The sequence below is a fragment of the Rattus norvegicus genome, chromosome 11, assembly GCF_036323735.1.
Source record: "Rattus norvegicus strain BN/NHsdMcwi chromosome 11, GRCr8, whole genome shotgun sequence".
NCBI lineage: Eukaryota > Metazoa > Chordata > Mammalia > Rodentia > Muridae > Rattus > Rattus norvegicus.
In genome coordinates, this window is record NC_086029.1 from 92,503,191 (window position 1) to 92,516,197 (window position 13,007).

Consider the following 13,007-nt stretch of genomic DNA (forward strand, 5'->3'; position numbering starts at 1 on the left):
CCCTGACCTGCAGAAACCTCAGGTGTTCCTCCCTAGAGTAAGGAACTGACCATGGCTTTTGAGCACAAACCTGCCTGCTCAGTGTTCCATGACTGACCCCAGCACCCGCTGTTTGTCTCCCTGTAATCTTATTTATCTGAGGGGTCAGCAAATGTTCTATGATACACAAGCATAAACCAGAGGGCAACCTCAGGAAGTTGGTTTTCTCTACTAGGTGAGTTCTGGGAATCAAACTCAGGTCTTCAGACTTGGTGGCAAGCACCTGAGCCATCTTGCCAGCCCTGTAAATTCATTTAAAGAGAGCCTTGAGAACAAAGTACTTTTCTTGTAGAAAGCTGCCTGTGGATCACCACCTAAACAGAGGCCACAGCAGCTTTTGTCAAGCTCGTAAGAGACCTCAGTATTGTCTAGGTGCTACTGTTTTTGCAGACATACAATGTGTAGGAATTATAGGGTCATGGAGGTGTTCACCTGATTTCCAAGGGCCTGGAGACTAGGCAATGTTTAACAGGGTCAGCCTTCCTGTGGGGAGTTGGGAGGGCAACAATAAAGCCTCAGTGTCAATGCAGACTCTGGTGAGTTGGAGGAAAGCCATGCGTGAGTGTCCACGGAACCTCAAATGCAAGGCCAACGGTGGCCAAGCTCACAACATGTCAGCTCCTATCTTAAGGTTTTATACAGCAGTTGTCTCTGTTCAGCAGTGATCTTGCTTTGGTCTCACTGCTCCTTTCTGACTGTCCCATCAGTCACTCTGGGATGAACTATTTACCCTGGGCCACAGAATACACAGAAGTGCATCATTTGATTTACATGGGTCTCAAAGCTAGCTGTGGTCTCAATCTCTGACACGTCTTTCAGAAGAGTACTGGCTACTTTGCAAAGTTCTCAGCATCCACATGGTGGCTCACAACCTTCTGCAGCTCTAGTTCTAGTTTTAGGGAACCTGAATCCCTTTCTGGACTCTGGAGACACCAAGCACCCAAGTGCTTGTAGCTTCATCCACAACGTCTTTACCACTGTGGTTTCCTCAACAAACAGTCAGATGAACCAGATCTGGACTCTTGGCCACAGCTGGCAAGTCTGTTATAAAGTTGTAACCACCCAAAAGTTCCCCAGGGAAAGCAGACGGCCTTCCCCCTTCCTATGTCCAAGACGGTGCCCTCTGGAGACTCAGACTCTTGAGAAGCACCTACTTACCCAAGCCCCGATGGCTGAGGGATGAGGGGCAGCTTCAAAGGGTCTGACTTAAGAACTATTCACCTACTCCTGAGTGCTGACTACATACCAGACCAAGGAGATTCACAGTGCCTCATGGTGATTCATAAATGTAATTTGCAAAGTGAGAAAACTTAATTCTAAATGAAATCTTAAAATTAAATGAGCCATGTACCTCTTTTCACTTCTCACTGAACAGAGAGGTCCTCTTGTTTCAACAACTCTATCTGTGGGGATGGAAAGAAGAGATCCTTTACTAACCAATCACAGGTTAGAATTTCAGTACACAGATTCTAAGTACCAGCACATTTGTTTGCACTGATGCTAATGTGAGTTAAAAAGCCACTGGCTGCCTCACATACAAGCACCTAAAATACATGTAACTTTCTCTCCCTTAAATCCTGAGCACAGTTGATAACAGTTCATTTAATAAACTAAAGTCATTCAGTGAATAGTTACTGGAGAAATATAAGAAAGTTAATATAAGGAAGTAAATTAATTTTAATTTCACAAAATATACTACTATACAGTATTTTAGCAATCAACTTAATCTTTTTTTTTTTTTAATAATTTACTTATATATGTGAGTACACTGTAGCTGTCTGCAGACACACCAGAAGAGGGCATCAGATCCCATTACAGATGGCTGTGAGCCACCATGTGGTTGCTGGGATTTGAACTCAGGTCAGCAGTCAGTGCTCTTAACCACTGAGCCATCTCTGCAGCCCCAATCAACTTAATCTTAAAACAATTTTCTTTTTTAAAATAAAACTTTAGGTACTAGATAAGTGCTAGCCGATGTCTAGAAGCCTGACAATATTTTATGGTCTGTTATACCACACTTCAGTAGCGTGCTCTCACATGAACCGCAGGCAGAGTCTTAAGAAAGAGCTAAGTCTGGAACTCACACTGTTTGGGAACCAAATGGGTTGTTCTGACTCCATGATTCTGTTCTTCCATCCAGCCTTTGGTCTTTAATGTGTCCATCTGCGTTCTCTGAGAACTTAGACAAAAGTGAGGAAGATCAGATCAGACACAAAGGAAAAGACCTTAGAGTGTAAGTATTACCATCCCAGCCCACAACAAAACCTATGATATATAGTGGCTAAAGTTAAAATTCCCAAATAATAATCAATTCTTTCTGTATTCAGTACGCTAGACAATCTTGTGATCGACTTGCTGTGTGGGAGTCTGTGTACTTACAATCAGTTGCTAAGTTACCAGATGAGCGGACATGCTGGACTTGCATGTTCCTGCCCACCTCTCCAGGTAAGACATTACCTCCTTTTCCACTCTCACCTATCTGCTCAAATCGCTGGTATTTAATTAACGAGCAACATCAGAAGCAAAGTCCTTATGACTAGATGACTTTAATCTTGTTTCTAAGTAGAAGATGCTAAAGTGTAATCGCCTGAAGCCTCAGAGATTGTGTGAGGCTGTGTGTGTATCTATGTGTGTGTGCGTGTGTGTGCGTGCGTGTGTGTGTGTGTGTGCGTGCGTGTGTGTGTGTGTGTGTGCGTGTGTGTGTGCGTGTGTGTGTGCGTGTGTGTGCGTGTGCGTGCGTGCGTGCGTGCGTGCGTGCGTGCGTGTGTGTGTGTGTGTGTGTGTGTGTGTGTGTGTGAAGGGTGCGCGTGTGAAGGAAAATGAACTGCAGAGACTGTGACAGGGTGAAGAAGGGAGACGGAAAGGGAAAGAAAAGCTGAGCAGAAGAACCAGGACAGAGGCAGACAGGTACTGTGGGAAATATCCACGTTGACGAGAGTGGAAGGGATTTCCTTTTTCTATGTAAGAGTTTAAGTGAGTTGGATGTGATATCAAATGAATATAATCCCAGCAAGTGGGAAATGAAGGCAGGAGAATTATAAATTACAAGCTAGCCTATGCTAGATAGTGAGATCCTGTCTTGAAAAAACAAAACAAAAAATCAAAACAAACAAACAAACAAACCCCGGCAGTGGTGGCGCACACCTTCAACCCCAGCAGAATTCAGGAGGCAGAGGTGTGGGTCCACTCACTCCGGTTGCTACTCTGCCACACGGTCTGCAAGCATGCGGTCCCCTAGGTGGTAGTGATCCAGATCCGTACACTCCAATTGCCTTCAGCCATTTCCTTCACACACTGTCCTCTTTAGCCCAGTAAAATCAAAGTTCCAGAAACTTGTAATTTAGCAATTAGATTTATATGTTAAATTCTCAATCCACAATTCATCCACATAATAAATTCACTGCCAATTGATAAAGATATAAACCGCCCACCTAGACAAGGTAAAAAACGAACTGGTTCACCTGAATCTGAGCCACCCTCCTCTGTAGACTCCATCTTGATCTCTCGCACCTCCTTCCTCGTCTTTTTCCCTGCCTACCCTTCCTTCTCATCCAATGATAGGCTTTGCCTTATCCTGGACCTGCCTTGCTGCATAATGACATCATCCTACACAGAGGCAGGCAGATCTCTGTGAGTTTGAGGCCAGCCTGGTCTACAGAGTTCCAGGATAGTCAAGACTATACACAGAGAAATCCTGTCTCAAAATACAAAGTATGAACAAAACAAAACAAAGCAACCCCCTCCCCCCCAAAAAAACCCAGCACTTTGTAGTGTCAGACATTCTGTAAACACTACATACAGTGTCAGACGTTCTGTAAACACTGTGTACAGTGTTAGATAAACTACACAGCAGTTCTCTTCACACCATCACCTCTCTAAAACCAAGAAAAATGGATCCATACTAAGGAAAAAGTCTAAAGCAATTTCTCATCAGCTCCTCTTACCTATGATGTGAAACTGCAGGAGGAAAAGTGCTTCCGTGAGCACCCTCTTTAAGACGCTCCAATAACTTTAGGTATTTTTCTCTTTCGTCCTTTTGGACACCCTGAATAAAAAGTACGCGTGGTGAGTAACAGCAGGAGGCTAACCTCAGAGCCCACCAGATGCTGGTCAGAGAGATGGAGCCCACAGACGCTCTTTACTTGAAGCATACTGTCCTTAGAGTTGCTCTAATCAAATACCAGCTTTATACTCTTCTAAACACCCCAAACCCTGACCTCTTTAGAAAAAGAGTCAACAGCCTGGAGCGCTCCCCCTTGGGGAGGTCACTTGCTCTCCATCCTGCTTCCCTCTTTACATTATCTGTTAGGCCCACAGGTCTCACTCTGGGCTGAGACCTTTGGGAGTTGAATGACCCTTTCACAGGGTCCCCTGAGACCATTAGACACAGAGATTTACATTATGACTCACCATAGCAGTGGAATCACAGCCATGCAGTAGCAACAATGAAAACAATGTTATGGTTGGGGTCACCACAGCCTGAGAAGCTGTATTAAAGGGCTGCAGCATTGGGAAGGTTGAGAACCACTGTGCTAGATTGTGGAGGCCTTTGCGTCTTTGACAGAACTATGCTGAAGAAAACTGAGCGGACCAGAAAACATCAACAGAAAACAACCCACTTTATAGCAAGAGATCTGCAGCTTCCTGACTTCCTGATTGGAACTGATCTCCCATATCCCCAGTGGCCTTGTACCACATTATTCTGCACTGGTTCAGCCCCTATGTTACATGGTTGCCCTTCAGCTTCTCATCCAGCTCACCTCACCCGGTCCTTCCTGACTGAGAAACTCCTGTGATTCTCCTCCTCAGTCTCCCCTGCTGATTACTTACTTCTGCCTGCCATGAATGCCCAGAGCTCCTCTCACACAACAGCCTTCCCTGAACCATCTTTTCAGCTCCCTTGAATTAAATTACAGCAATCTGTAGAAAATCCAGAAACGTGTCTCTAATCCTGCCTTCTTGCATGTTTCATGGACACTTTAAACAATGTCCAAAACTGAAGTCAGCATCTTCCACCTAAACGCACAGGGAGGTCACCTTGGTCAGTGACATATTTATCCAGAGCTGACGCGTAGGCCTCAGGGTCTCCCTGTATGCTCTGTGGTATTATTCCCAATTAACAAACAGGTGCTTGTAAGATTGACTACCCATTGTTCTAAAATCTACCTCCACAGTCTCATCTCAGATCTCTTAAAAAACTTGTTTCTCTTCTTAAAACCACCAGAGGGCCTCTGGCCCACTATTCCCTGGGCCTTTCTGCTGAATTACAAATTATTTATGTAAAACTCATGAAGGCAGGGGCCAAATATATTTAGGATTCAGATATTAAATTACTAAAAACTAGTACCGTATCTGGGTCTTGAACAAATATTTCTTTGATAAGTGACAAATAGCTCACAAAACCAGCTACCAAATTAAAATAGCTGATGGTATTGGAGAATGCCAGAGAAATTCTCAACACCCCTGGATAAATGAAGATCTTAAGAGGGAATGAAGGCCTGTCTCCTCACCGCACTAAGTACTCTGAAAGGCGAAGGATAAAGCGGAGGGGCACGTCATTTACCACCTTTACTTAATTACACTTATTAAGGTTTATATAAATAAGTCAGGCAAGGTGTGTGGTGCATCTGTGTAATCCTACCACTCAGGACGCAGAGGTAGGCAAATTTCTGTGAGTTCAAGGCCAGCCTGGTCTACATACCGAGTTCCAGGACAGCCAGGGTTATATAAAGAGACCCTGTCCTCCAAAAGTAAAAGTAAAAAGTAATTTCTTCCTAGGATTCCTTCTTTGTCAGTGGATCCAACATCTGAAACTCTGTCTAGAATAGCTCTGAGTACACTACTGTGAGTCAAAGCAGGTGAGGAAGGCCAGGTAGGGAAGGGAGCAGGGACACTTATAATCGCCACCCCCCTTTGGTACCTTTTGAATTTTATGCCATAGTACACAAATTATTACTCAAAAAAGATCATTAGAAATATTTCTTTAAGATATCAGGCTAAGAGTTTACCTCCTCCACGGTGCAATGGGGACGCCTCGCACCCTTGCCACCCTCTTCAGAAATCATCTCTGTTACACCTTGCTCCTGAGGTTTCCACGGTAAGGAACTCTCTGGATTGCTTTTGCTATGGCGACGGCCACTTGGTCTTCTATTATAGCCTTCTGATTTCAATGTAAAACTGGAAAATAAAAGAAATAAAAAGATTGCATCATGGAATTAAGATTAAAGCTGCTAGGTCATCCGAATATTCTGCTGCTCTGGTTTAAGACACACCAGCATTTCACTATGCAATGTCCGTTCTGACCACCAGAGCTGCTGTAGGAAAACCATCCTCATAGCCAGCTTTCCAACCCCAGCTCCAGATTTAGTCCCCACTGCACATTCCTCTCTTGAATTGTGAACTTGTCCTTTACTCACGAGCACCACAGAAATACCGCTACATGCTAGCAAATCCTTTGCTGGGTCCGTGCAGTGTGCCTACAGTCCTAGCTACTCAGATTTCACACTGTATCTTATTGCATCTGTAACTTAAAAACACAGCACAGGCCTGTGGCTTTGTAGACTGCATTTCCATTTCATAAACTATTTTCACAGGTAAGCTTAGCTACTCAGTTTCTGCAAGAACATTATTACAGTGAGTGATGATGTCCACCTCAGGGCAACATGCTGGGAGGCTGATATCCTTTTGCGCCACTGCTGACAATTATCTATTAAGGTAGTATCAAGTATCAGGCAGGTTTCTCTATAATACGTTACTTTCCTCCTTTACAATTAGTAAGGGATTTGGGGGAAGATATTGTAATGTTAATATAACTTTTCTTGCCTCATCGAATCCATCCCCACTTTAGCTCAGCCAAGACTCATCTACACAATCATTACTATGACAGTCTGATAATCTTTCTCATCCCTTCTATGCTCTCTCAGCATTTCCTGTGGAGATCTACCTTTCCATAGTACACACCCACCCACTGGTATTGTGTTACAAACTTTATTCATTTAGATGTTTAAATTGTCCCCTATTTGGCCATTAACTACCAATCAAATTTTTCCCCAAGCTGGGCTGGTTTTGGGCCTCCTTCATGTTCTGATACAAGATACTCTATTGTCAATTACTATGTCCCTTATACCGCTACAATTTATCTTTCACCCAAATTCAGAACACCCCACTTTATATTAGTCAATCGGCCTCTCCCTTTTCCCCAACCTTCCCTTCTCTTTTTGAGACAAGGTCCCCATGTATAATACAACCCTAGCTGGCCTTGTAGACCAGGTTGTTCTTGAACTTGACATTACCAGCCTATACTTCCCAAGCACTGGAATTAAAGGTGTGTGCTACCACAGCAGGCTTTCATTTTAAAATGTCTTAGGTATTTATTTTATTTTATTTTATTTATTTATTTATTTTTTTTTTTGGTTCTTTTTTTCGGAGCTGGGGACCGAACCCAGGGCCTTGCGCTTCCTAGGTAAGCGCTCTACCACTGAGCTAAATCCCCAGCCCCAGGTATTTATTTTATTATTTTATGTATAAGTGTTTTGTCTGCGTGTACAGCAAGGTGTGCATTCAGTACCCACAGAGGTAGAGGGCATCAGAATTACAGAACTCAAGTCACAGGCGGTTGAAGCTACCATCTGAGTGCTGGGAACTGACCATGGCTGGGTCCTCTACAATAGCGACAAGTGCTCTCAACCCCTGAATCGACTCTGAGGCCACCAAGATTTCCATTTAAATTATAAGTTTGTTAGCCAAGGATTGCTGGTCTTGCATTTGTATGTCTTCATGTTTGCATGTGTGTGCTTGTGCATGTAAAAGCAAGAGGCTAACAGGCGTGTCTGCCTCTGCTGCTCTTCTCCTGTTGTTTGAGGCAGGGTCTCACCGGGCCTGGGAGCTCATCACTTCAGCTGACAGGCTGGCCAGTGAGCTCAGGCACTCGCCAGCACTGCGGGTCACATGAGCGTGGAGCTGTGGCACAGCTTTTGCATGACTGCTAGGAATCCAAACTGAGCCTGTCCAGCAAGCACTGGATTGATTTAACTGTCTCTCCAGGCCCAGAATTTTTAATAAAGACTCTAACTTGAAAGATGAGACTAAAATAAAATAAACCAAGGCAGCTGGGGGCAGAGGAAGAGAAAAAGCAAGGTCAAAGAAATGTAAAAATAATAAAGAGCTTCTGAGATAGGAAAAGGCAGTGTGCATTCATCATCGGAACAAGATACAGAATAAAGTCAGACTGGAGAGGATTCTTACAGCTTAAGGAAAAGATGAGGAGGTGAAAACAGAAAAACTGAGAGCTCAAAGCCAACTTGGACTACACAGTGAATTTAGGACAGTCTGAGTTACATAATAAATTCCGGTGGCGTGAACTATGTAGTTGAGACCCTAGGCAAAACAAACAAACCCACAAACAACAAAAACAAATAAAATATAGCTTTTTGGGAGGTTGCTTTTGTTTTCTGAGTCAGGGTCTCCTTATGTAGCCTGTCAAGAACTCATTATGTAGCCCAGGCTAGCCTTAAGCTCAGATCTGCCTGTCTCTGCCTCCCACTGCTGGGATAAAAGATCACCACCACACTTGACTAGACATGGTTTTAAAAGGAACAAGGCAAGAGAAGAGACTCAAGATAGATATCCAAGCAATAGGAATTCTAGAAAGTGACAATCCACACAGAACAACTGACAGGGGAGCCCAGAGCCCACAAGATCTCGTCCCCACACCTCATGACCTGGATTTGACCCCTGGAGCCTATAGGATGCAGAGAGAACTGACTCTCACAAACTGTCCTCGAACTTTTACACACATAATTTACTAAATGTATAAAAATTTAAGAGGGAAGAAAATTATTGAAAAATATTTAACATGACATCTCAGTGTATAAAATTTATCAGGCTATATTTAAGATTTATGCACTTTTCTGTACTCACACACACAGTTTGAAAGAAGAATGTCGATTCTTTTTAAAATGGTTTTCAAGGAGGCTGGAGAGATTGCTCAATGGGTAAACCACTTGCTATTTTTGCAAAGGACCAGGATTCAGTTCCTAGCACCACAAAGGGCCTAGTAACTGTAACATCTGTATTTCCAGGGACTCCTAACACCCTCTTCTGGCCTCTGTGGGCAAACATACACATAAACACAGATTCTATGTTTTCACTTTCACTTAATTCTAGGATGGTTTTTATTTCACTTTAGACTTCTCCTTTAATCCAATTGTCATTTAATAGTGTGTTGTTTAGTTTCCACAAGTCTGGGTACTTCCTGTTGTTTTTACTGTTGTTGATATCCAGTTTTATCCTTTGTGGTCACATAGGATGCAGGATGTTATTTTAATTTTCCTACATTCGTATTGAGACTTGCTTTGTGCTCTAAAATGTGGTCAATTTTGGAGAAAACTATAAAGGCTGTTGAGAAGAAAGCACATTCCCTAATTCCACACACTACCAAGGAAAATACCTGGTACCAGGAATGGCTCCCTCTTTTTTGAGTTGGTGGCTAGTGGAATCCTATAGACCAACCCCCTAAACATAACAGACTCTTGCCAATGCTCTTGCTTACCCTCCAGAGCTTGACAGTAAGACCCATTGCTGTCCTGAAAAACACCAAATACTTGAACCATAGAACATAGAGAAATCTAGCTGGTACTCAACTGAAAGCTTAAACCACAGTGGCTAGCTATCACAGCGCTGGAAGATGTATGCATGCCACCAGAGGAAAACGTAGTCACCAAATTTTGCAGCTGTGAGCCCCTCAAGCTAGGACGATGGTGTACGAATGGCACATGTTTTATGGGAGTGACCAGCCAATTCTAAGTAGATTTAAGGCCTGCTCTATGAGATGAGACCCACATGGACACTGTCAATAAGGCCAAGAACCTTATTAAGATAAGATATGTCCCTGGGCTCTGGGTGGGGGGACGACTCACTAGTACTACTCTGCTAAATGGACATAGCAATAAAAATGACTCTTAATGAATCACAGGCATAACCACAGACCAGTGCCTCTCTCAACTCTCATTAGACAAGCTTCTCATGGTGATGGCTATTAACACAGAAGCCCACAGCAGACCAGTGTACAGAGAATAAGTACTGACTTTGGAATGGTCAGCCCTAAATGGGTTGTGTATATCACACCTCTCCCCTCAAGGTTCAGGGATCTATGTAAGGGAGGGTAGAAATACTGTAAGAATCAGAGGCGGTAGTTCAGAGTAGTAAGAAACAGTCTTTTCTATAGATAACAGACAGATGTACTATGAACTCACAATGAGACTGTGACAGCATGCACAAAGGGTAAAGCCAAACAAAAGCCTAGCATGGCAGTGGGTACAAAGTCCACCTCAGGCTCAGGAGCTATTATATCTGTCTGCTTCAGGAAAGAGAAAGTCAGCCTTCTCCAGTGGAGTGACACCAGGTTTACCTATCATATCCATCAAGGCAGGCCCCATACCCAGGAGGAGCTAGCAACACAAACTAGACTGGATGGGGGATGAGAAGGAGACAAGTAGAGGGGGAGAGAGACAGAGGAAGGAAGGAAGAGGGGGAGAGAGACAGAGGAAGGAACAAAGAGGAGGAGGGAGGGGACAAGAAGTTCAGTAAGCAGGGAGTTGGGGGAGGATCTGGGAAGAGTTGGAGATGAACATGATCCAAATACATTGTATGAAATCCTCAAAGATAAATGAAAACATAAAACCTAAAACAGAGAAAGCTCAATGATTAAAAGTCCTGGCTGCTGTTCCAGAGGACCAGGGTTGGAGGTACCCTCTTGTGGCCTCCTCAGGCACCAGCTATGAAAGTGCTACACAGGTATCCAAGCAAAATACTCATACACATAGTTATTAAAAATAAAAATATTAAAATGGTTTTCAAAATCAAATCATCCTATGGACATGTAATATAGTTGGAAAAGAAAGAAATTTATGTCTAACTAGTCACGTGATACTCAGCCATTATCCTCAGATAATGTAACAGAACACAGTGAGAAAGCCTAGCAACAGTGAGCTTCGCTTACGGAAGAGTACACTTTAGCTTACCCAAAGGAAGGCAGGACTCTCCGTGGCTGATCTCGGGCCACTGTCACTCTGATCTTTGGATAGTCACTTATTCCATTAGGAGATTTATTACCTTTAACAACATATTTGTAATGAGAAGAAAAAAATTCCAGTCAGCAGCCTGAATGGGGACAGAAAGCTTATTTACATAGTAGAACTAAATCTCTATTTTTTAAAAGCACAGTAATCCAGCACAAATGTTCCAAACAAATTAAAGGAAAGCAATGGCAGGGCTACGAGTGTACAGTTGTACAGTACTGTCTAACACGTATGAGATCCCAAGTTCAATTTTCACTACCACAAAACCACAACGGTAATCAAGTAACTGATATTAAAACAATATGTATAAACTAAGTTCAATTTACATAAACCTCAAAAAGACTTTAAAATAACCCAAACTTATCACCATTTTTCAAGTCCTTTGGAATTTTTAACTGCAGAGTGTAATGGTTTGAAGTGATGTGTCTGGGCATCGTGCGGAGATGGCATTGCCTTTGACGGCCAGTCTTCAGTGCCAACTTGACTGAACAGACTGGTGAGCTAAGTCTGGGTATCTGTGAGGTTTCCACAGCAGACTAAAAGAGGAAAGGGGGGCTGGGGATTTAGCTCAGTGGTAGAGCGCTTACCTAGGAAGCGCAAGGCCCTGGGTTCGGTCCCCAGCTCCGAAAAAAAACCAAAAAAAAAAAAAAAGAGGAAAGGCCACCCTGACTGTGGATTGCAGTCTTGGACTACATTAAGAGGAGGAGAGAAGGAGACACGATATTCTCCCTTCTCTTTACTTCCCAGTCTGCAATGAAGTAATCTGCTCTCTCTCTGACACAAGATCTGATATTCCTCCCAAGAAACCACAGCTCAAGCTCTCTAAAACCATGAGCTAAAGCAAACCTTTCCCCCAATTTGTCATCTTCGTTGTTTGTTACAGCAACGTCAAAGAACTAATACACAAGGTATATGTTTACTCATCTTTGTACTTCTGAGGTACATGAGGAGCCTTTTTTTTTTTTTTTTTGGTTCTTTTTTTCGGAGCTGGGGACTGAACCCAGGGCCTTGCGCTTCCTAGGTAAGCGCTCTACCACTGAGCTAAATCCCCAGCCCCATGAGGAGCCTTAATTAACAAGTCTGAGCAGTAGAACTATGAACATCACTTCTTAGCTCCTTCTTCAGATTTCTGAACCTCACCTTCTCTAACACTGACCTTCACTACCTTCCTCCTCCTCCTTCTCCTCTCAAACAACAAGTTGCTCTACATGGAAGACACTAAAACCATTTCTCAGAACTATGCCCTCTTCTGAGCTTTTCTCACAATAACATTTTATGCAGTACATACAATTACAAGTCCACCATAGGGTCTAACAACAATCCAGAGGTCTACACAGCTGCAGGAGTTAGGAACTTAAGACTGTTGGACAAATGCACCATGAAGTCTGGGAGCACAGACAAGGTCTGTTTCTCCTGACCATTTAGATGCAGTGCCAGGCACACAATAAGCTCTCAGGAATATTTTTAAAGATCTATCTTAATTTTTTTAAATTATGTGTGTATGTATATATAAATCTGTGTGTGGTTATGTGTGAATACATAAAGTCCAAAAGAGGGCCTCACACCCCGGGGCAGGAGTCAGAGGCAGTTGTGAGCTGCCTCATGTGGGTGCTGGGGTCCAAACGGTCTCTGTAAGAGCAATAGACACTCTTAAACACCCAGCCATACGTTATCATATATAAGTACACTGTCGCTATCTTCAGACACACCAGAAGAGCGCAGTGTATCTCATTACAGATGGTTGTGAGCCACCATGTGGTTGCTGGGAATTGAACTCAGGACCTCTGGAAGAGCAGTCAGTGCTCTTAACTGCTGAGCCATCTCTCCAGTCCCGCCCATTCTTGATTTTAATCAATAAGCCTTGATCTGAAGTCACGTTTGGAATCATGC

General features: G+C 43.3%; 1 protein-coding gene across 4 annotated transcripts in view; it reads right to left on the reverse strand.

The window, feature by feature from the left end:
* Positions 1–13,007, reverse strand: part of Senp2 (SUMO specific peptidase 2) — a 35,537-nt gene that overhangs the window by 15,932 nt on the left and 6,598 nt on the right. For all 4 annotated transcript variants that reach the window (XM_008768805.4, XM_063270771.1, XM_039088632.2 and 1 more), the window contains 5 exon segments: positions 11,061–11,151; positions 6,048–6,216; positions 3,984–4,084; positions 2,124–2,218; positions 1,391–1,442 (listed from right to left, as the gene is read on the reverse strand). In XM_008768805.4, coding sequence (XP_008767027.1) covers positions 1,391–1,442; positions 2,124–2,218; positions 3,984–4,084; positions 6,048–6,216; positions 11,061–11,151 — 508 coding nt within the window.